The sequence below is a fragment of the Neodiprion lecontei genome, chromosome 4 (assembly GCF_021901455.1).
Source record: "Neodiprion lecontei isolate iyNeoLeco1 chromosome 4, iyNeoLeco1.1, whole genome shotgun sequence".
NCBI classification, from domain to species: Eukaryota; Metazoa; Arthropoda; class Insecta; order Hymenoptera; family Diprionidae; genus Neodiprion; species Neodiprion lecontei.
Genome location: NC_060263.1, coordinates 38,147,664 through 38,172,350, shown reverse-complemented (window position 1 = coordinate 38,172,350; position 24,687 = coordinate 38,147,664). Strand labels below are relative to the sequence as shown.

Sequence of the window (24,687 nt, the reverse complement as noted above, 5' to 3'; positions counted from 1 at the left end):
TCATATTATTCGATCTTTTTATGAAATACACTCTAGATCTAAAAAAATTCAATTTCACAAATTTCAAAAGTCGAACTTTCTTCGTGCTTAATTCATTATTTTTCTACCAAATGCTTACAGTACCTTTAATTTTTCATATGCTTAAGAGACGTCGTATGAATTTTTTGCTTAAATAAAAGTAACATATTGATACGAAAAATTGATAGGAATAATATTTCACCCGAATATCAGAGTATCTGCTAAACAAATTATTAGGTCAAAATAAATATAAGGATTTATCATAAATGAGACAGAATATGGACAAGTAATAAAGATTTACCTTTGATAAAATGTAAGCAGCAGTGCGTATATTTAAATTAATACTGTTTTTATGCACTCGTTGCCCCTTATTCGAGGTTTTATCTCTGAGTATTTGTGATGGCGGGATGACGAATTATAAATAGTGATTCTTATATAATTTGGCAATTTTAAATTTGCTTTTCGCTCTAGTGAGTCGATTAGTGAAATATATAATCATAGGAATCAGGAAGTTGACGATTATAAAATTTTTATTACTATTGCTCAATATATTCGATGATATCCAATTGAATTGAACAGTGATACATTACACTGCATTATTATATAATTTTTGTCAAGATGTTATTAACGGATAGAGTTTAAATGTAGAATTATAATAATATATCATGTGCGTAATCGTATAAGGACGTATGCGCCAAAAAGGCGTACGCGACGATAAATGAGCGAATAATTTTTTTTACTGCATTCGCTACAACCACTCAAAACACATACCTACACTAAAGTAAGTCGAAAAAATAAATAAATGTAGAAGACCTTATGTTTGGTGGATACGCCCTTTCAGCACCAAAATATATTTTCATTTATCGCATTTATGTATGATACATCGCACGGCCATTTTTGCTTCTTTTAACCTTCGAATCATAAAAATTTATCGATTTCGGGGAAAAAATTTAAATTTCTCATTTTCTCGAATTATATTTTCTCAAAAAATGATATCGAACGTAACTGCGTAAGGTCACATGTCGGCACATCCGACCTTCTACCGTTAGTTGATCCATTTTTCAATTTCAAAGTTTTTAAACGTATTCACATGTTTTTCGCGTGTATAAAAAGGGAAAAAGCCCTATACCTTTACGCGTGATAAAAGGTCGTATATTTTAAATTGCATGATAAAATACATGAGAATTTCGGTCCTAACGCTATGTGATTTATCAGAAAATAATTCTCAGTAGAGAACAGTTTATAAATATCATCATGTGTTCATAATATTTTTCAAAGGGTATGAAAATGTTCGCAAGCTTCGTTGTACTATTCAATACTTGTAAAATTTTATATTAAAATTATTATTATTAATAGCTTGTTGGTAATGCGTCTTGTTGCTGTGTCAATCGAATGCTGATCAAAGAATTACCAGATGCGGCCCATTTTTAAGTGTGAAAATTGAAATAGCTCTGGGGAATATAAAAGGCAAACGCGCGCTAGCTTGGCTTTAGTTGATTTGGAAGCGTATGCCGCTCTAGCCAATCACTTATAAAAATGCAATCTCACAGTACAGTGTTTATCTTCGGTATAATTCTTCTACCATTCGTTGCACTTGCCTCCCCAGATGAACTGTAAGTGAAAGTTGTTATAACTGCACATTTACTTTTCTTGTATTAAAGATAAAATAGATCTTTGTGTATTGTCTGGGGATAATCGCGCTGATCAAGCATTCAATTTAATTTTAATAACAGTTATCATACTGCTATATTTTAACGGGAATAACATAAAACTGGAATTTGTAGGGCCACGAATATTTATGACACAGTGTATAAATATTGAAGAGTGTTAATTAGACATTTCATTAGACTAATATTACGCTTCGAACGTATTAATTCAATACCTGAATACTAGCCCATCATTATATAAATTATTAAATGCATCCATGAATATTCATGATCTTATATACGCAAACAGTACACTGTGTACATTTTTTTTTTTTTTTTTAATGCATATTAAAGCAATAGTGAAATATACCTGACGAACTCGTCAGTTTGGTAACGAAAATTTCGCAGGGTACTTTGATTATTGCAGAGTAAGATTGACACTTTGATCATTGTATAAAATCATTGAGCCTATGATGGTCACAGCATGATGACGAAACCAGTTCGAAATGTATGCTAATGTGTGCACGAAGGTCATCACCATCATGCGAAAACATTCTTGATACATTTCACCCGTGTATATCTTGTCCATAGGTTGAGCAGTCTAAAAATATGTGATTCTTTTGCGTTTCATTGTTTGGTACTGTTCAAACTTCTGTTTAATTTACATGGTAGATGAAATGTAATTGTAATTTTATTATTTGCTGACTTGTTTTTTTTTTTTTGCTTTAACTAGATGATCCCGTTCGAAGAGATGAACGTATGTGTAAATATTTAATATTCACACAATATATGATTTATTGTAGGCGGGTGATTACTGAATGCCTATAATACTGAAATAATGCAGATACATACATTTGAGGCTTTTCTTATTTTAAGATTAATGTAAAAAAATAACCGAGACATAATCGTAATTTGTATTTAAAAAAAGAAAAAGAAATTGTGGCCAGACGTCACAGTTATATTTTAAAGCAATAAAGTAACAGTGTGGAAGGTGAACATATAGCTTACAGCAAAAATAAGGCAATGTACGAAAAACGGTAACCATGCAATTGTATGTATGACCGTACGTGAATAAGCATACTGGCATTTTCTGGCAATCCAGGGATAAATTTTGCTATGTAGGTGAAATAAAATGAATTTTTATAAATTTTTGAGGCAAACACTTTCACTTGCCCGTAAATTTCAGAGAACCATGATGTGGTAAGTATGTTGCAACGCATAAAGCATACAACGCAACTGATATTTCGGAAACCATCAAACTTTCAGTAACTAAACATAAATGCGTTTACAATTCCACGCATAGATCAAATCCAAGGGATCAGGAATGCGTTCAAATTCCAAAAGTAGTTACAGTGGAACAGGTCACTGAACCAGTACAGCATGCAGAAGGGCCTCACTGGAATTATCAATCCCAAACATTGATCTTTGTTGATATTCATGCACAGAGGATTTATCACCTGAACACAGTAACAGGAAAATTGACATTTGCTTATATAGGTATTTTTGATTAATCTTTTATGCATTCTCCCGCCTACAAGGTCCGGCTTGATAAATCCACTAATTTCTATCATTTTTATGTTGTGATTTTTTATTCAGCCAATGGTCCAGTCGGATTTGCAATTCCCGTTGAATCTTCGCCGGACCAATTCATAGCAGGATCTGGAACGGATCTTGTGCTTGTTACATGGGATTCTGAAACTAATTCATCCAATCCTCAAATTGAACTTTTGTTCACCGTCGATCGTGATCGCAATGGAACTCGTTTCAATGATGCAAAATGCGACTCACATGGACGCCTATGGGCTGGTGACTATACATACAATATATAAACAACAATATATCATGCAATATATAATCAACGCATTCATTTTGGAGAATTAATTCTCTTTCAAAGAACACCCATAAGAACTTATTCGTTACTACGTACCCAAAATCTTCACACCATTTCCTGGAATCAATAGTTTTTAAGGATTCAATTTCTTCTTTTCATAAAAAGGAACTATGGGACTAGAAAGTTCAGCTGGTGATATTGTGCTTCATCAAGCATCGTTGTATCGGATAACGTCTGATTTAGTTCCTGAGAGAGTCATCGTACCAGTGAGCCTCAGTAACGGTCTAACATGGAACCATGGAAACAACAAATTTTATTACATTGATACTCCAACGCATCAAATTGCTGCTTATGACTTCGATGCTAATACAGGAAACATTTGTAAGTAATTAAGACATTTCGGTTGATGCGATAATGAGCGAAATATCTTTTTCAGCAAACAAACGGATCGCGTTTGATCTAGAAAAACATAACATCGGTGGTCATCCTGATGGTATGACCATCGATACTAACGACAATCTGTGGATAGCAGTATACGGTGGAAGACATGTGAGTAGATATTGTAGCAAAATAAAATATGTACACTATAACAATACAAAGTCCATAAACAATACAAAACAGTGGATACTATATTAATGTAGACATAATCTGTATTCACCTTCAATTTAACTTTCAATTGTGTATGTATAGATACTTAACATCGATCCAGTCAAAGGTAGATTGCTTCGAGCCATTGAAATTCCAGCTGACAAAGTGACAAGTCTAATGTTTGGTAGTCCTTCGATGGATATCTTATATGTGACGACTTCTCGGTACGGCATGACAGATGCTGAAATTACAACTCAGCCGAGGGCTGGCTGTGTTTTTGCAGTAAAAGGCTTGGGAGTCAAGGGTTACCCAGCAAACACATTCACCCGAAATGGAACAATTTCTTAAATTAATAATTAACACATTACTGACCATAGCATATATTACTCTCGTGAAAGTTCCGCAGAGGTGATATTTTTTATACAACAGGTAACTGTGACAATATACATGTATGTACATACATCTATCCTATGGATCTGTTAATTTATTTCAATTTTCTGTAAGGCAGATTTGTATTCAAAAACACTGATTGTTTTTGTATATTTTCATATTTCTATGGTAGAAAGGTAATAGCTGTATGAGGATCAACAAAAAGTTCAAGAAATTTTCAATTTATAAAGTAATTGGAATATAATGTATGAGTATGTTATGGATGTAATAATAAGTGATTCGCTCTAAGGCGTCTTTTTTACCTTCATTTAATATCAAATAAAATATAATTTAATTCATAATAATTAAGATACAAATTTTTTTATTTTACCTACACTTTAAACGCAGGAGAATATTATTATCACATTTAAAAAGTTTCTGCTCTCTCACAATCAAGATATGCTCTTTAAGGAGCACGATATATGCATGTAGTTTTATAAAAATTTTATCTATATTCTTCCAATCAGATTATTCATTTAAACACATTCATTCGCGGATAATTGTGACTTTGTTTGCGAAGGAAGTTATACTCTTTTGAGAAATATGAGATTAGTTAATTGTGGGAGTTCCTATACATAGAAGCTTTGAGCATTAGTTAATAACATAGATGTACCGATGCAAGACGGTATAAGTATTCATTTGCAATTCATAATTAGCTTTAGAAATTTACTGAAACATAATAACATATAATACGTATATACTAATATAAACAGAAAAAAAATACACTAAGGTTGATTAGCTCTCTCGAATGAAGCGTCAAATTATAAAAACATGAGTTCGTGATTACTTCGATAGTCAAATTGTGAAAATATAATGGCGCAATTCCGCCTGATTCCACTAATTGTGGTAGCGTCCAAAAGTGACCTGATTGATAATGTAAAACACAATGCAGCTTACTCTATTACCGTACTTTACTAGTTGGCAGTTATTTTTCATATGATAATAATTAATAAAAAAAATATTATTCTAATCATCCAAAGTGATTATTTCAACACCGTCTTTTTTCAACTTTTCTGATTTTTTCAAAGTACTACTAGATGTAGTCATGGGTTTTCCTCTACTGAGTTCATACACAGACATGTTATCAGTAACGGGGGGCCTGAGTGGGTCGGAAGCGATGATTTTTTGTTGAGTAACACTAAGTGAGGATGGTAGTCCTATTGGGAAATCCATACCGGGCTTGGGTTGGCTTTTGTGCTGCGGAATTATTTCCAAATGGGAATGTTGTTGGAGTTGCGACAGTACGGACATCGCTTCTACGGATTGCGATTGACAGATGGGGTTGGAGAGAGTACTAGCTACGTCTGTTACTGCTGATTTTGATTTATTAGATGTTTTTCTGTACCCAGTTCCCTTTGAGCTCGACCCCTTTGATCCGGATAGTGGAGGCAGTTGGCTAAGTGAAATGCCACTCAATTCTGCAGAAAGATAAGGCGCTTGAGACATAGACGAGATGTTGGGTATACTGTTTATCAAATTTTGGTAGCTGCTAGGAATTGCTGGAAGCTTTTTTGCTGTTTTCTGCTTTTTGGGTGGACAGACTATGTTTGCTGATAGGTGGGCCTGTTGATGTTGTTTCTTAGACAATAATTTATGCTGCAAGGACGTGCCAGAACCCTGAGACGGCAAGTTCATCTGAATCAGAGGTTTCATTGCCATGGATGAGTTGATTCCAGAATGTGCAGCCTGGGGTAGAGAGGACGGACTTGTAGAGCTGGCACTCTTTAAAACCGGTGAATGCGACAATGAACTTTTGTGCGCAGGTTGAGGCTCGGTCAGGGTTTTGGAAACTCGAATTTGCGGAGCGCTCATTTGCTTTGGTGGTAAGGATTTAACTTGCTGAATTACCGAAGGTTTTAATAGCGACACTTGTGTTGCTGTTTTGGGTGGCTGGACAATTTGAGACTTGGAAGTATGAACTGACAATGGATCGTTGCTGGAGCTGCTTTTAGTGGATTTAGTGGAAGATTTGTGAGTGGATGAAGTATTAACAGGAGTTATTGAAATATTGGGCTTTTCCTTGGTCATTGTGGTCGTTGTGGTTGTTGTTGTTGCTTTTGGGGTGGCTTGATGATAAATGGGAGTAGTTCTGGATATAGACGATGTCGTATTACTCAAACTTAGATACTGTTGCATCGTAAGATTTCCCAAATTATTGAGATTGCCCAGATTGCCCAGGTTTCCCAGGTTTGCCAAACTCCCTAAGTGACCTACATGGCCCAAGCTACCTGCAGAATTAGCACTACTACTTGCGGTACTCATCGTTGTGACATTACTGATGTTTGGTACAGTACTTGAAATCGCATTCAAACCACTAGCCATACTAGTCATAGTGGATAAACTATTCTGATACTGTCTGATAACTTCTTGATACCCTCCGATTCCGCCTACTTGATTCAGATAATTCAAAGTAGCCAATGTAGCAGGATCAATCATGTTACTACTCATGTTAGCTAGCATAGCAGTTAGAACATTCGTATCCATTAGAGGATTCATGAAATATGAACTCAGAAGCCCAGGGCTGCCATGTTGACCAAGGTAGTTGCCAAAACCGCTTTTCACACCGAATTGGTTAAACATGTTTGCATTTTGTTGCATCGTTTGGTGATATTTGTTGATGTTTGGTGGTCGTCCTCTTGGACGACCGGAACTACTTGATGAAGTTTTGTAAGGCTTACGACTCTGAGAATACTGCGTGAAAGTTGTCGTAACCGGCAGCTGAGTAATTGTGACCTATAATCAAGGAATGTAGTAATGGATACAATAAGTTATAATTATTCACAATGACACTTTAAGTAGGTTTAAAATTTAGTAAAAAACATCATAGAACCAGACTTAAACTTACAGGAATTGGGCTAGCGATAGCAGCTGACGCAGCTTGTGCATTGACAGTCGGAGCACTAATGGGCACTGCAGTTTTATTCAAAGCTATTTGTTGTTGACACCATTTAGTTGCTGTGTCCAGAACATTTCCTTCAAGATTCTAGAAAAAATAGGTTTTTTTTATTAATGCGCTGTTTCTAATTTGTGAATTTTTTGCAAATTGAATAAAATCTCACCCTATTTCCAATGTATGATTTATAAGTATCCGACAAGAGATCGGCAACATTCTTCACATCCATATTCGTGAAATGTTTCTGTACACATTGATATGTTTTGTAAACATCAAGAAGAACTTGTATTCTAGAATTGTTTTTCCACGAGGACGTGGTTTCAGCACCAGTAGGAGGACCCATTGTTGAAACTCTTGTGCGTAGTGATTGTAAGCATAACGTCATTGCTTGATCAGAAAGTTGTTCTCTTTCAGAGTCTCTTAAATATTTCCTGAAAATGTTTACACGTTATTTTATTAATTTTACGTAACTTAGAAACATGTCTCAATGGCTTAAAAATAAAACAATTACTATAATTAGATAATACAATGAAAAGTATTTCATACTTATCATATTCAGGTTTTTTAGAAAGCTGCGATCCCAGTTCCATAAGCATATCGCTGTCATTAGTTTCCTTCAGAACTTGCATAAGAAGCGTAATGCACTTGGACATGTGTGAAGCAAAGCTGCCACCTCTATCAACTTCCTCGACAGGAATTCGCCACACACCCTATACACATTATTTTCCGATTGAGAATTTGATTCTATAAAATTAATGGCAATATGTACTTACATTAAAAAAATTGGAACTTTTTCTTTCATAGAAAAGACCTTGGAATGATTTTCCTGGATAAAATTGGCAATTATATGTGCCCAACAGTAGATCTTTGCATTTTGTAATATCTTTAGTTTTATTATTAAAAAAGAAGTGCGAGAGACGATAAAAAGATTTGTAATGTTGTGGGAAACGCAGTATACATTGCTCTAGACCTGCTAGGCAATAGGCTGTTAAAGTACCAACTTCTTCATCGGTTAAAAATTCTTCTGAAAAAGAAAGTGCTTATCAGTGAATGGAGGTTAGTCTATTCATTAATCACCTTGCACAACTTGTAAAAAATTAATATTATGTGTGAAGACTAATCGGACGGTACATGAGAAACATTTCTGACCTGTTTGTTCGATTGTTTTCTTTTTCTTTTCGGCATCACTGTCAGAGTCACTGTCACTGAGACTGGATGTATCACTATCAGAGCTATCGTCACTGCTGCTCGAATCATCGCTGCTGCTTGAACTTGAGTTATTAGTTTCAGTTGTAGTTGTCGTCTGAGTTGTAGTTGTACTTTCCTGCGATCCTCTGCGGCGCAAAGCCACATCATCTTTGATTACTTCAACCGGTAACTTTTTTTTCTCTTCTTGTCTCTGTTTGATTTCTTTGCCCTGTTAAGTAGGAAACATGGCTGAATTAGGTAATCGCAAAACTGTATTACAATGTGACTGAGATTATCCAGCAGATGCCTCAAATATTTTTGTAACGCTACTACCAATATTAACATTATCTAATACATCGAGGAACTGTTTGAAATAACTTTACAGTAATTGGAAATCGGTTTAATTGAAAAGAAAGATCAAAAATATGGATGCCGTGTGTTGAACTATTTGATTAAAGTAACTACATACTGAGGAATCTTCATTTTGTAGCCACCTTCCTTCAGATTTTCTAATATCTTCATCATCAGGAGATGATTGTTGAGTTTCTTCTTGGCTTATTTCCATTGCTTGTTTCATTAGTACATCCATCAAATCCTGAATATTTTCTTCCTTTACTACGTTATCAACCTGTTCTCCCATTGCCTTTGATGAGTCTGCAACATTGCCTTTGGATTCCTCAGTCTTTGCCTGTGTACAGTCTGTGTCAACTCTTTCCACAGCATTTAATTTATGCTTCTCAGATCTCAAGTCCTCATTTTCATCGCTAGATGTCAATGTGACGACGTCTTCCTCTGAAGTCTCTTGAGAATGAGTAATTTCGCAAACTTTTGTTATCAAGTCATCTATCAATGCAACCACGTCTTGCATTAATTGTAAATGCGAGATATTATTTAATTTTACTCGCTTTGTAGGATCGTTTGTGTCCTCTCTAGAGCGTTTCTTGGTTTGATCGTGCAGCTTACCAGCTTCTAATCTATCTTTGGATTTATCAATAATCTCAATTTCTTCGATACTATTCGAACATTGTTCTAATGTTGTGATGTGTCGAGGATACTCGATAATTTTCCTTGTATCCTTAGAAATAATTCTACTATCAGAATCTGACCCATCTTCTTCCCCTTTCTTAAGATTGCTTTTTGACTGATACCTCATGAAGGCACTATTTGCACAGTTCTTTAAATACTGTTGGAACAATAAACCCAGAGATTTTTTCAAAGGTTTTCCCTCATGCTGCTCAAGATATTTTAATATACTCGCGTGTATTCTATAATAAACTTCTAATGCTTCAACAGAAAGGTTGTGAGGGTTGCTGTAATTGATTTTTCGAGGGTAGCTTGCGTTGTTTTCGTACAGAAATAAACTGGCCTAAAACAACGATACCCTGATATTAAAATAGATAATCAAAATAAAAGATAAAACGACTAGAATCACGTTCACTGTAACCAATACTGTATCAATCAATTTATGTATTTTTACCAACCTTATGATAATTTTCTAAAAATACAGGAGGATCTTCATTTTTCTTCTCGGCAATCTTTCCAAGGATATAGTAGGTCAACCATCTGTCGTCCTGTAATCCCGCAGTTTCATTCAACAGCCTATTTGCTGATAAGAAACAATGAGCAGCAAGTTCAAGCATCGTATCTTTCCTCGTTTCCAATATCTCAAACTTCTCCATACTCAACTTGTGAGCTTCTTGTTTAAGAACTCGAGAACAGAAGGAGTGAACCATGTACACAAAATTTCCATATTCGATCCAGGTAACCGAGTGTCCAGGAGTTAATTCACTAGCTCGCTGATAACTATATTGAGCAATTTTAGCTTTGTCCAAAAAGCTATTTTCATTCCTAATAACACATGCGAAAATCATCAGTTACGTCGAAAATATTGTACTCTTCAGAGTTTCTGAGTCCAACACGGTATATTAAAAATTTTTGTAACATATGAAGATAATTTCTTTAAAAGTATACTCACTTAAGAGTTTGGCAGCTATTTAATCTGATTTGTAGCTGCGTACCAGTAGCCATGGCGAGACCAGCCCATGAATTAAATCTTAGAGGATGTAGGCATAAGTCCAATAAATAGTATCGAATACCATGCGACCAATCGCTCGACTTGAAATAGTAGTCTCCCAGCAAATAATAGATCGAGGATATCTGATATGGTAAAGGTTTTGAGACAGTAGGCATTTTTTCTCTGTCTCTCCTTATATATGCCAACATGTCATCGGCTATTAAGGCTGGATCGCTCTCCGGTGGAACTAAGCGTGTTATTTTTTTGAAAAGGCTCTCCATTTCTGACGAAATTGACAGTACCTTGTAATCATCTATAGCAGGTAATACATCAAGTTTATAGAAATCGTATAACTGTTGAGCTGCTTCCCAGGTCAATTTCATTTGCGGCACTCCGTGCTCCTCCAAATATTTTGCTTTAGATTTATTGGTTTTACTCGGATAGGCATACAAGCAGTAGAGAACTTGCTCAACATATTTCCAAAGTTTATCTCTAATATGATTTAGTTGAGGCGTTTTTAACCGTGGTATTGTGACATTCATAACGAATAGCAATAGCTTTGCTTCGTTGATGCAACACCAAGAACGTCGTCCAAGAAATTCATGAGCCGTGAATAAGAGCATCAACGAAGCAGGAATGTCTTCTTCTTCGTCATCAGAGTCGGAGTTGTTAAAATCATGCGATTTATTTTTTTGCTGTACTATTGGCTTAGCCCGTTCTTTGTCTTCCTCACTAGTTTTATGTAAGAAAGCAATCAAGTCAATTAAAAGTAAACAAAAAAAATCTACTACAATTTTTTACTTACTGTTGCAGAATATGATGCAACAGAATCCAGGGCAACACTGTTTCCAAAGGCATTTCAATAGCATTTTCCGGTACATCTAATTGGTAGCAAACTATATGAACCAAATTTTGTACCAATCTCGTAAGACGCGAGGCAGGTAGATATCGTACTGTGAAAATCAATGAAAACAATATATTAAAATAAAATTTTTAGGGCTTAGATTTCAAATCATGAATTCAAACTTTCAACTTAGACTTACCTACAAAAGTACTGACTTCTGAAACACAAGCCTCGAGTCTTGTGAGACAATTTAATACAGCCGTTGTCCACTTTTTTTGTTCTATTTCATCGGTGGCATTTAAATAATTGCGCCATGCTTCATTCAGACATGCCTCTGACCAGATGTAACAATCCTGCAAACATAAACAGCTTAGCTGACAAATCTTAGCCAACAAAATAATAATAAATTAAAATATTATTCAGAACTGTCCAAGAGGTTTCAAATACAACTTGTTCAGAACTCAGAAGTTTGTTAAATAAACAATCATCATGTTATTTTCATACCTCATATTGTCCAAGCTGCCACAAGCTATTAAGTAGCATCGAAAGTTGCTCAGCTCGATCAATAACTTCATCATTATTTACCATTAGCTTGTTCTGTTGTTTCGCAAATTTGAATGTATCTTGCAAAATGCTAGCTAACTCGAAATACTTTTTCTCTTCATGCAAGTATTGAATCTCTCGAAGTTTTTTGCCTCTATGAAACAAATAAGTTGGTTGGGATATTATCAGCTATTAATGCGTTGAGAAAAAAAAAGTTCAGTTCAAAGTCAAAAGAAAAGTCGTATATTGCAGGATGTCAATAAATTTATAACAAACGCATAAATTAATAACGAAAAACATAACGTTACTTGATAATAAATCATCAACAAAATAATAATTATTCTTTACTCGCCGTATTTGCTTAATAATATTGTAACAACTTATATAGTTTTATAGACGAACTGAAAATTAACAATACTTGAATTATAATATTTTGGGCACAACAATTACCTTTGTACTGAAATCAGCATTTTTTCAACAGATTTAACGCTTATATACGAATTATGTTTGCAGTTCGGAAGTTTCAGAAACATATTGTCACCTTTGCCTTGTAATTCCTTTAGATGACATAATAGCTGAAATTACAATAAACGGATAGAATATTATATAAAATTTGGTCGAGTTTGTCTATTAATTGTGTGCTTAAATATCACCCCATGGTGTAACAAATCTCTCTACTAACAAATTCAGCATCTTACCGATTCTAAGCTTTCAATCACGATATCAGTGTCCCCTTGGCACAAAAATAAGTTAGCTTTTAACCAGAGGACTCTGAAGAAGAATAACACGTACTGCTCATTGAACAAATCATCTCGAACACTCGTGAATATTATTTGACCCAACTCCTCGGATGGCAGTCCAGTGCCCATTTTATCAACACTGCAACATAAGTTGACTGATAAGTTTTTGTACCTCATAAAGTTACTATCGAAATAGATACAAAAACTTACGTTGAACTAGGCAAAATGCCTGGTTTATTATTCAGCCATCTATCTGTATGCAATTCTCCATACAAAAGTGTCATCTCGGCATCAAGTTTTAAAATATTATCGTCCGCGTCGTCATTGAAGGGTGAAGGATGCGGAATGTGCTGCCTATCAATGTAAAACAAATAGGAGAGGCAATTTGAAATCATTTAAAAAATTTTAAGTAACATGTCTATTTACTATCTGACATTTTTTTCTATAATTGAACTATATCATTTTTAAAATTTTTTTTAAGACAACTCTGACATACTCCGAATACATGCAAACTTTTTAATGTGCTTTTTAATAGTGCTCTTACCTGGTAAATACATATGTTTCCAAATATACTTCAGGCAATCCTTTGGGCCAGACATGATTCCATTTTGTGCACAAAAATTCAGTAAACTTGGCCATAATAATCATTAGATTACTTTTTTCGGTATGTTCAGCGATGAATGCTGCCACATCAGCTTTTTCCTTGTCCGTGCCAAAGTACAGCTCTTGATTCTCACTAAAAAGAAAATTGGTTGCTCACTGTCCGATTTCAGTTTAGAACTTTATCTTTGTGGATCATAAGCTCATGTTTTCCATATTATTGATTAACTTTAATAAAATAATATTTACTTAGATATAGGACTGCCAGGTTTTGAGCTCTCTGAACTCTTGGAACCTTCCGTAGTGTTGCTTCCATTTTCACGACATGCAAATAGTCTGTACAAATCCATTGTATCCATTGAATCCTCCATAGATTTCAGTGGATTTTCTTTTCTGAGGCGCACAGTGTCTGGTCTGCATATTCAAAGTTATATGTTAATCTCTTAAGTGATCGAAGTTTTGTTTGTCTTTCTTTTTTTTTTAAATATCAACATGCTGCGCTAAGGTCAATATTTCAAGAACTAGGTTAAATATAAGCTGCAACATGTTTATCAATTCGCTACTACTCCTTTACTTTGAACCGGTTAGAATCTTGAATAAAATAAATAAAAATACGTACAATAAAGTACTGGGGAATATTCTTTTGAGCGATTCTTCTAACTGAACATCATCTCGTTCCGCCTCGCGTCGATTTGAACTTCGAACTCGTGCCGACCGCCTCATACTTCCACTGCTCCAAGCCCATTGTTCCAAAAAACAAAGTGAACTTCTACGTCGCTTCTTTACTTTCCTACCTTCTTCTTTGTCGTCTGTTTTTTCGCTGGATTTATCTTCAGTTTTCGAAGGTTTGTCCAAAGATTTGTCTGTGGCTGCACCATCTGACTTATGACTTAGTTTCTCATCTAACTTTTCGTTGAGCGGTTCTTTTTCGCTCGACTTGTCTTCCGAACTGACAACTTGCTCCCTGCATTTACTAGATGATAATTTTTCTAAATCAGTCTCAGTCTCTGAGGTAATCTGATTCGACTTTTTATTAACAATTGGTTCTTCCAGTTGCAGGTCTTCTGGATCCAACATCTTTAAAGGATCTTCATCTTCTATTATTTGAATATCACTAGAAGATGATTTCCTTTCATCTTCCATATCGACTTCCATATCAGTATCAATGTTATCTTTAAGGTCAGAAGTCGGCGTATCATTTTTTCTGTCAAAATGATCAGTGTCGTTTTGGATATCATTTTCACTATCTAACGCTTGAACTTCATCTCCATCTTCGTCGACAAGCATAATGCTTTTATCTTCAAAAATTTGATTATGCGTTTCTTCGATCCTAACAAAATTTATGACGCTTTCAGTGTTTTGTTGTTTCTCAATCCCTCCAGGTTCCACATCGATGCAGTTTGCACCTGTGGCATTTCCATCATCTTTTCCTCTTGTGTCTGCCTGGTGTATATGGAGCTTAATGTGGCTGACAAAGTTATAATTATTGTCTGTAATGTGTGAATGCATGCTGATTAAGCTTTCTCCTAAATTGAGCCACGTCAACTCAGCGATGGGTTTGTTTAAGACCAAATCTGGAAGTGGCTTAAGGCAAAATTCTGGTCTACAAGCTTCAGACCATTTTTCAGCCAGGTCTCTAGCCTCTGCCAATAATTTATCTCCAACAACGCGATCATATTCTGTGTCTATTGACGGGTCCAATTCCCAATCGCTATTGTAAACCTTGTAGCATTCTTCAAAGCTAGGAATATCTTTGAAAATTTTATCTCTGAAGGCTAGTCCTTTAATGTAACTGGAATCCCTCTCCAAAGCCATTGAAATATATAAAAGGCAACTCATATAATCAGGAACTGCATACAAGACAGTTATTATGCTATCTAGACTTGGCCAATGATTAGGATTGCATTTTAAACCATATTTAAAAGATGAACAGGCTAATTCAAGGTTGTAAGTCTTCGTAGCCAGAGTTCCCAGTTTGTACCAAAGCATCACATCTGTATCGTCGAGATTCGTAGCTTCCCAGTAATTGTCTATCGCGTCTTGATAATTTCCCATTTGTGCCTGTATCGCGCCGATGTTTTTAAAACAAGAATATTTGAGGGACAGCATTGGCCGTGGTCTGCCATCGGGAATCTCAGGCTTCTCAACTTGATCTAATAGTTCAGTGTCAAGAAGATCTTTCAGGAGCGTCAAGGCGTCTTCGTTCCTATTCTGTCGAAGTAGGTCCAAGGCTTTGTTGTACTCCGTGAGCGCGATTTGTTCCTGTCATTTTTATTATTTTGATAGGTTAGGTTAGGTTAGGTTACGTTTTAGAGGTTAAAATCAGATATAAACGAAATTATATGCTACAGTTTACCTGAGCTTCCTTAGTTATCGTCGGTACATCCTCGTCTTCGCTCTCCTCGCTTGAATCTTCGTTCAATGCGGATATTTTAATCATTTTTTTATTTTTAACCAAATAACCATCACTGTTTTTATGTAGAATTGTACGGTTTTCGTGCCTTCATAAACAAATCACCGGGTGCCAAAAAGTCCAAAACTCGAGTCAACCTTTCATATTACAAGTGCATTCTGATTGGCCTGCGTCGAGATAATTCGCAGATAAACTGCAGTCAGACTGCAGTCATCTATAACCAGCGATGTCCCGTTGTAATAAGGGATGAGATTGAAATAACTTTAAAAAATTCATGAATAGTCGTTTATAGGTAATTGATAACATTTCATTAATCTAAGATTTATTGATTTGAAGCCAGAAGATTATTTCACATGGGAAAGACTTTTCATGATTCAATTCAGGGTCTTATTTTTCCTGAACTTTATTCTTGATATTGTAGTTTCATTAACGGACACCCTGTACATACATGTGGAACAGTAAAATGAAGCTAATAGGTTGCTCATGAATGTCATAAGTAAATAAATCTTACTGAGACGTAATTTTTTTATCGTCTTATAATAAATATTTAGCAGTGAAATAAAAATAACTTCGAAACGTTGAAATATATGCTGAGGCAGAAACATATTTTGAAAAATGTATGGCTCCCACTAATGCGATTTCAATGGAATATATCGTCTCCAAGTATTTTGTTATCGTCATTAAACACGATTGAGTGTAAATAACGTTATCAATTATGGGCAGAAAACAAGTAATACATACCTGTGTTAGTTCATAATCACATCAGTAAGAATAAATATGTAAAATCACCTCATTTTGTACTTAGATAATTGGTTGATAAAATTATCTGCCAACTGGAATAGATTTTACAATTGAAATAAAGACAATAGCACCTTTGACACCACTTATCTTGTTTGAATGGAAAACAGGATAAAATATAATGTTTGATGTCATTTTAAGCTGAGACATGAAATACTACTGCCTGGTATAACGTCGTTCATGAGTTCTACTATAACTAACTGTACAATTAAACAAAAAGAGAAAGAAAACTTTTTTATGTCACACACTGGCCATATGACTCGTTGTAGAATAAACAAATACTCCAATAAAGAGTGTTTCGAGCTGAGGAAATGTACATATCATGGGGTAAGATGAAATTCAATACAGTTAAACTCTCATAAATTAAACGCAAAAACGCGTCATCGTCACCAGTAACTCCAGTCTATCAATTCTTGAACTACGATTTTAGATGTAACTACAGTAGAGATAATTATTAGTACATACTTATGTCACCATAATGTCCGAGTGAATTAAATGATGCATTATAAACCATGTATATTTGATATAATGAATTATTAACACATATGAAAAGCTTGGTACGGAGGTATAATTTTTACAATGGTACAAAATGATTAATTAGAATGTAGCCATCCGAACTCAGTTATGACAAAAGATCGAAGAAACAATACGCTATATTGAAAGTTTGCATGAAAAACAGAGGTAGATCGAGCCAGAACTGTTTTTAAAGATTTTTTATCAGTTATTATCAATTTGGAATAATTACCAATAATTATTGTAAAAATATACATTGCCGAATTGTGTTTAAGCATCAATCATTAATTTAGAATTATCACTTATTGTAATGTATGATCACTTCATTTAAAACGACTGATTGATTTACATATTCTAAATATACTCGTAAAATATATAAAATTCCTCTTTGGCTGTGGCACAGACATTTTATAAATGTATACCAAAACCGTTTACAAAATGATGTTTTTATTGTATCATATCAATGAGAAATGATTATAAAACGGCTATTACAAAATTTGTACAAATTTCAAATTAAATACCGTTTAATGCTATCAACATTTAATCCATAAATACGATACTATCTGACTTTTTATACTTCATTAGTAAACTGGTAGAATGTGTACTGTTCAACAATATGAACAAATCTCTAGAACAACGATATCGTTGCAAAGCAATCACTTTGAAATCTATTTCATTGACTGGTTGAAAGGTGAGCAGCAGACGCTGAGGTATTATACCTCTCATTTCTCTGTAATCAAAATAAACACCAGTGTTACAAGAAGAGTTAGTGAGCCAGGATACAGTGGACACAACAATGGCTAGTATTACTGTGGTTCGTTTACTTTCAACTTTAAACTTTACAGTAGATACTCAAGTAGAAAGTAATGGAAATAAACCACAAAATTTATCAGTCCTGACCATTGACTGTAATTAACATTTAATCAGCCTAACCTATAACCCATAATTCTGAATTTCATTGTTAGTATGGTGGAGCCAAATCCTAATTTTGGTATGTTACAAAATTGCATAGTATTGAAACCAACGCCAACTTGTTTTCTTTCCAATTGTTCCTGATGTGAATTCTATCTACAACCTAATGCTTTTTTTTAATCAATTGACAGATGCTGAATTGAAACATCATTACTGGGCAGCATCGTTTCTTCTACCGTTTGGCTCGATTTTTGTCCTTGCTATCGTGGTTCTGCTAATGGTAAGATTATTCAATCTTCAAACGTTTCATACTGATTTTAGCCTTGAAGTTAGTGAAAACAATTTGCAATGTTTGTTAAAAGAAAACGAATTATTGGAAATATTTTAGGAAGTTAAATTCTTGTAATCAGAAAATGTGTTAGAAACCTTAGGTAACCATGTTTACTAGAATCGATTCATAGGTGATTAATGTAATTTAACCCGTTGGTTATTCTTTGTAGGTATTATTTAAAAGATGTCCATACGTAATAGCTGGAGTTGCTACATCACTACTTGCCATGACTGTTATATTCGTAATTATCACGTCCTTCAATAACACACCACTTTACTCTTAAAAATGTAGAAAAGAAAACGTGTTCACCCACATTTTCCAGAGGTTGCGATTTTTTCTTTTTCACTGGTAAAATGTGGTACTGATTTACTGATCATCATTGTTATCCTACAATGTTCCGAAAATATACTTACTGTTAAACAACTCGACTGTTTATTTTCATTTGTATCATATCTTCTGAAACTCTGATAACTGTTTCGATGTAGTAGTCTAAGGTTTCTTTCAATTCTTCGTAGCTCTGAAATGAAAAGTAAAAGCTTACTATCAATAACAATAGTATACTTCAGCTCTACCAACAGCTGTGATCAAGTAACTCTAAGATAATAGGAGAAGATCGGAAAACCGCTGAAGGTAGAAAAAACTATTTTTGTAAATATTTTCCAACAAAATTGGTTTCTACCTCTATATACATGGGATCTGTTTTGCTAGCATGTTCAAGTTCTAGTAGAAGCAATTCTAATGTGTTCAATGGAAGCCACACAGCAGGTGACGTAGCTACCAGTGGTGTTGTCAAACCAAAATACTCTTTCCCTCTACCCAACACAGCACCAATGTATTCAAGAGCTATTGCATTCGCTTCTAAAAGTCGACCGGAATTTAAAATAAGTCTCAGAATTTCTGCCGCATTGCGTTCCTGAAAATAAAAATATAGGATATGAACTTAATTCGCTATTAATATAGTTAGGTCCATTTTTTCTGCAGTTTATCACTGCGAAAAGAATAATAGTCAATGAGTAAAAACACTTCGGAAGAGAAATTACTTTGTAAGAAGACATTAGCCACTGTGGAAGAAAGGCACCGTGATGCAGTAGATTTTTCGTAACAGCTTTGTGCAATTCACTGCTATTATCCCGTTCGTGTTTCAATGTGAGATGCTCCAATAATCTCCAAGCAATATTTGTGACATTCGAATCTGATACGCCTTTATCTGTAAGAAATATATGCATTCCTTGAAATTTGTCGACCTTATACACTCAATGTATAATTCCATACACAAAAAGACATTGTGAAATTAGCAAACAAATAAATTTTAACTTACCAAAAATTTCGTTATGTATTAGCCAATCCCAAGCGTCAATGTCTTCTTGATAGCTCAGAGTTACGCATTGTGAGGCCAGATTTTCAAGTACAGAAGTTTTCGATAAACTAAATTGGTCACACAAGTGTAAAGCAGTCGTGTACAAACCAACATTGGATAAAATTGCGACAAGTTCGGACGGCCCTATGAAATTGTATAAGAACAATTAATCAAATATTCAACCGTGGACTATTCATTGAGTATATCCAAAGAAAGTCGATGTACATATTTTTAAGAAAACTCACCAGCACGTGCGATTGTTTGTAACTCCGGACTTAATTTGGCTAATTTTAATCTTGCTGTAACGATGTAATACTCATCTTTGATCTCTTTCAATTCTAACACTTCTACTTGTTTCTTCACTTTATAATGCAAAACTTCCCTGCCATCTATACTCCGTTTTTTTACGGGATCAGTTTCCCCCGATTGCCTTTGATCAGCCACAGGGCGCACAATCCATCTATATCTTTCCTTTACAAGATGCAGTGCATTGATACAAGCCAACAAACATCGAGACTGTTTTAGTATAATTGCAGGAGAATGGGATTCCTGTCCTAGTCGCATGCCTTGTTCGTACATCACTGAAGCAGCTGAAAAAATATGTATACATTACGAAATGAAATGATGCACAAATGGGAGCAAGAATGTATTTTCACTTGATACTAATGAATCGTACCTTTTCGCATGTTTCCCTTATTTATATGGAAGCTATAGAGAAAATTATAGTAATTATTTTCCATAAGATCCATACTCCGTGCCCTGCCTTCAATAATTCTTTCCAGATCTTCGTACATCTCGACATAAGGAAATGTAACTAATTCCAGTAATTTGTTCCTCTCAAATAATGTTGCTACTAGTTGCCTCAAGCAGTCAACTTTTCGGGAAGGATCTGGGTTAGAATTAAGCCAATGATATGCTTCTGTATGATGTTCGAGATTCAGATGTTGTCTAAATACGATTGAATGGAGCGTGGGCAAATTTGGGTTGTCATCTTCAGCTATTGTGATTGCAGTTTCTGCCAGCTCTATTATACAATCTGCGGCATTATGATGTTCAAACAGCTGGATCACCTTCAAGAAGTAATTAACTCGCATGCTACTTTCAGACACTATACAGGCATCTAGTAAGGTGCTGGCCAAAAATGTGTCTGTCAAAATTCCGTTGCACGCTCCAAGGAATTGATCACAGGCCTTGTGTGTTTCACCCATTTCAAGCAAAGACACTGCCATGATAAATTTGCGAGAGGCACTGTTCCATTCGCACCAAGTACTTAACATTCTAACGTACTCTTGAACAAGCAAATGCTGACAGCTTGATAAAAGCCATTCGGGAAAAATAAAATTTCCTGATATTGGCCAACTGTTTTGAAAAGTCAAGGAAAAAGAACTAACGTGATTCATTGGATTTCATTAATGTATCATATGTTTCATAGTGTGATTAGAAGTTATTTTCTCAGAAAACTCTTTGTTGAAAGGATACACGAACTGAGCCATCAGAGTAACATGTGTTAGCATACTTTCATGCCATGGTACAAGGCCACACGTATCAGTTATCGTATGAGCCATCAAAGTGTGGGCATGTTTTGCACCTCCGCTATGCATAAACAATTCTAAAAGAGACAATGATCTCTGTTGTCTCTGAACAATATTTACTCCGGAATCTGAAAGCTTTAAAAGGCTTAGATGCTGAATACTGGTGTCTCTGAAATTCAAATTGAAATATATTAATTTCACACATGGTTTCATAAATGCTAGGTACGAATGGATTGGATGATGTAGCATAGAAGAAATTGACTTTGAAGCAAACGAAAAGACTAGATTCTGCTAGAATCTCTAGTTACATAAAAATTTGCACTTACAGTAAAGTTTGAGTTGGTGACGAACTGGCGGTTGATTCACAAATCCACATAACTGCATAATACGCTTGTGTTAGAACAACCGTTCTAGGTGCCAGTGAAGAATTTATGGAGTGTAAGGACCTTGGATCAAATGCTTCAGGCCGCTTCAAAACTAATTGTTGTAGGATCAGCAGATTTCTACAGATTGAAAATCTGAGCTGAGTAATTTGCGATACGCTTTCAGTTATGGCTGACATTCCTAACTGGCTGCTGAACAAGTGACTGACATTCAGCAGGATTCGAGAGGCTTCCTGCACCTCATCGAGCTGCAATTTACTTGGTTGACCAAGATCATAAGTCAGTGCTTCTACCAGCATAGCCATCGCTTGTGAGATGTCATTGGTGTTCTCTATTTTACGATTTAATTCCGATTGAAAATCGTAATCGGATAACTGGAATTAAACAAATGGCTTAGGTGACGTTATACTTAAGAACTTCGCAGAGTAAGTCTCAATTCTCTTCACTTGGTAAAGATAATAAATAAAATGGGCTTTAGGTAGTGTTACAAAAGCTTAAATAGAACTACTCACAGGGTCTTCAGTCTCTAGTACTTGTTTGCATAACAAATCTTCAATAATAATGTCTGGACTGCGTAAATGATATAGTTCGCGTTCAATTCCACTTTTCAAATCCTCAGTCAATTGATTGTCGAGCAAAACTAATGCGGACATCAATGTGATTAAATTTTGACAAGTATCTTCATCTTGGGACAAGACTGGTGTAGTACTGAATCTTTGCACATATGATTTGTCATTGCATAACATTAAATGTTCAAGCGCCTCCATTGGCCGTAACAGGGAAAACGCTGACTTTTTCAGCAAAACTGCCCCATATACATTTGGTAATAACAACAACCCAACAGGTTTTGTACCATTGGCGTAGTATTGAATTACACAGGAATAGAATTTGGACCAGCAGCGATTGGCTATCTCTAAATAGTCATCATCTGAAAGCTCGTAATCCATTACTTCTGCTTGAATTTGAGCTTCTACTGCCATACACACACGTTCCTTCAGAACTGCAGGAGACAGCGACGTGTCTGTTATAATGTTAGAGCGTCGATAAATGCTCAAGGCACGAGTTATGTCCGCTAACGGAAATTGACCAGGATGAAAAATATAGCCAATGTATGCCTGCCTTGGATCTGTTCCAGGATCACTCACGATGTAATCTCTGTCTGGTGGTTGCACTAGCACTGCAGTTTCCCATTCAGAGTTTACTTGTGCACCATTCAATGGTAGCCTTGCATGTGTCACGGCTACTGTGTCCATGTCTGTCGTTCGCCACACTGCCCACAGTCGAGTTGGTGTGAAGGAAAAATCGACCAAATGTTGCTACACAATAACGATTAGGGTGTTATGTTTAAATGGCAATAATGAATTGGAAAAACTAACTAATTCACCAATAGATGTTCAAGTGGCGCGTGAAATTCTTCATCTTGAAAAAGTTTGAAATTTGCAACAACGATTGTATACTTACATCTGGCGCAAATAAAGTACAAATCCTGACAAATTTGAAGAGTCCAGCATCCTGCAGTGGTTTAAGGATGCTAAACTCGCATCCAGTTCCAAATTTTAAAAATGTTCCCAAATAAAGTTCGTTGTCATTGACTCCAACTGTTTTTTTCAAAATGTGTCCTTGCACTCCCTGCAAAGGAACTCTGCTGTCCATGGCAATATCTGCAACTGCCACACACTGGGCTTTACTGCAGGCCCACATCCTGACATTTCCTTCCCGACATAGAGCGAAAAGGTACATTTCGTGACCATACGAATGTAGGACAAGCGACATTGGGACGTGTCCTTCAGAATTACGGCCTCTAAAAGCAGTCGCGATGCCGGACAGAAATCGGGGAACAATTGAATCTTGTTTCAATTCAGTTGTATGAGTAAGCCCAGTCATTGTATCAAGACGGATTAATAAAATGTTTCCAGTGCTGTATGCGAGCGCAAACAATGCTTCTTCTTGAGGTAAAGTCAGCCATGAGGCTGCTGCATGTGGCACTGATGTGTCTAGAATAGAGAAACATTTCAAATGAATATTTTCAAACATTATAATATTGGTAAGTACAAATGTCAGCTTACTCGTTGTCCCTGTATTGGCATTAACAATATTTTTCGATGCATCGTTAAGGATTGATGGAACACTAAGGTCCGAGTGAGAGCCCAATACATGTTCCTGCAAAGGATATGAAAATGAAAAAAACTGAAGATTTTAAGGTATCAGAAAAAGAAGATTAAAATTAAGTGTGTGACAAAATATTGGTCCTACCTGTCGATGTATTTTATCTGGATGCGGAAAAGTGAGTTTGTGAACACTGGATACAGTGACCACTAATATCACAACAGAGTTAACTGTCTCATGTATAGAAATTCCATCCAAGAGTGGCCGGTCCGTAAATTTGTATCTTACTTTACAGTTGGCAAGATTCACATCTAGACTGTGCTCGACAAGTTCAAGAACGTCGTGGGATATGCGCCAGTAGATGAAACGATTTCTTGTAAAATGCTTAGTGCTGTCTTTGTAAGAGTATCCGCCCGCTCTCTCAGGGACTTTTATATCTTGTAAAGTACTTTGACTACCGCCTGTAATAAGCGAAGAGTTACTGAATAGTATTGAACCAGAAAAAAAAATTAAGGGTTGTGACAGTTATACTGTACGAATTTTTATTGAATGCAATAATGCTCATCATCAGAGTATCAACAATAGTAATGAGGTATAACATTTGTTGGGACGTAAAACATAAAAGGAAAAATACGTGTCCGTATAAATAGGAGATAAACGGAGTGTTTGAATGTCATACATGTCTTATCGAGCGTAATTATTAATCGGTTCATACAAGGAATGCGAAAAATAATTCTTCATCGGAAGTTTGTGTGATAGAGGTTAGGTTATCTCACCAGCATTTATCACGATTTCTTTCCACTTCTCCGGTAATGTTTGATCGGGTATAACTTCCCTGTAACCAAGAGGGAACTCCATGTTGTCGGTTGCTATAAGTTTCTTTCAGATATTAACCATATTAAGGAATAATATTTGAAAAACCTTTAGCCCAATCTTCATGCCCAAAAAAGACGCTTTTAGTTGCTAAAATTTCCGCGCGCGGGTTTTCAGATCAATTGGCGCGCAGCT

General features: G+C 35.5%; 4 protein-coding genes across 8 annotated transcripts; 2 read left to right on the top strand and 2 right to left on the bottom strand.

Annotated features, from left to right (window-relative positions):
- The first annotated feature begins 132 nt into the window (after positions 1-132).
- Positions 133-5,482, top strand: LOC107225633 (regucalcin). Its single transcript, XM_015666163.2, has 6 exons — positions 133-1,631; positions 2,968-3,161; positions 3,261-3,470; positions 3,661-3,876; positions 3,932-4,044; positions 4,186-5,482. The coding sequence occupies exons 1-6, from the start codon at positions 1,555-1,557 to the stop codon at positions 4,429-4,431; spliced, it is 1,056 nt and encodes a 351-aa protein (XP_015521649.2). The 5' UTR covers positions 133-1,554; the 3' UTR covers positions 4,432-5,482.
- On the bottom strand, positions 5,431-16,020 carry LOC107225648 (calcineurin-binding protein cabin-1). Of its 2 annotated transcripts, none has more exons than XM_046738095.1 (19): positions 15,691-16,020; positions 13,954-15,596; positions 13,584-13,748; positions 13,279-13,470; positions 12,945-13,088; positions 12,693-12,873; positions 12,445-12,569; positions 11,956-12,148; positions 11,651-11,804; positions 11,413-11,560; positions 10,569-11,339; positions 10,075-10,441; positions 9,063-9,959; positions 8,555-8,822; positions 8,179-8,426; positions 7,952-8,115; positions 7,572-7,836; positions 7,358-7,495; positions 5,431-7,245 (listed from the first exon to the last, which is right to left on the bottom strand). In XM_046738095.1, the coding sequence occupies exons 1-19, from the start codon at positions 15,772-15,774 to the stop codon at positions 5,479-5,481; spliced, it is 7,914 nt and encodes a 2,637-aa protein (XP_046594051.1). In that variant the 5' UTR covers positions 15,775-16,020; the 3' UTR covers positions 5,431-5,478. The 2 variants fall into 2 exon arrangements, with proteins under 2 accessions (XP_046594051.1, XP_015521670.2); XM_015666184.2 differs by having other exon boundaries at positions 8,179-8,429; positions 15,691-16,019.
- Positions 16,021-16,346: 326 nt separating this feature from the next.
- LOC107225650 lies at positions 16,347-18,728 on the top strand. Of its 4 annotated transcripts, none has more exons than XM_046738106.1 (4): positions 16,347-16,872; positions 17,750-17,857; positions 18,162-18,250; positions 18,471-18,727. In XM_046738106.1, the coding sequence occupies exons 1-4, from the start codon at positions 16,857-16,859 to the stop codon at positions 18,582-18,584; spliced, it is 327 nt and encodes a 108-aa protein (XP_046594062.1). In that variant the 5' UTR covers positions 16,347-16,856; the 3' UTR covers positions 18,585-18,727. The 4 variants fall into 4 exon arrangements, with proteins under 4 accessions (XP_046594062.1, XP_046594063.1, XP_046594061.1 ...); XM_046738107.1 differs by lacking the exon at positions 16,347-16,872 and adding an exon at positions 17,201-17,226 and having other exon boundaries at positions 18,471-18,728; XM_046738105.1 differs by lacking the exon at positions 16,347-16,872 and having other exon boundaries at positions 17,656-17,857; positions 18,471-18,728.
- LOC107225649 (nuclear pore complex protein Nup160 homolog) lies at positions 17,489-24,675 on the bottom strand. The gene is made up of 14 exons (XM_015666186.2): positions 24,456-24,675; positions 23,827-24,140; positions 23,640-23,733; positions 23,035-23,567; positions 22,086-22,889; positions 21,517-21,947; positions 21,138-21,359; positions 20,335-21,017; positions 19,904-20,248; positions 19,620-19,802; positions 19,342-19,508; positions 18,981-19,214; positions 18,715-18,818; positions 17,489-17,788 (listed from the first exon to the last, which is right to left on the bottom strand). Exons 1-13 carry the CDS (start codon positions 24,535-24,537, stop codon positions 18,717-18,719), a joined length of 4,194 nt encoding a protein of 1,397 aa, XP_015521672.1. The 5' UTR covers positions 24,538-24,675; the 3' UTR covers positions 17,489-17,788; positions 18,715-18,716.
- Between the last annotated feature and the right edge of the window lie 12 nt (positions 24,676-24,687).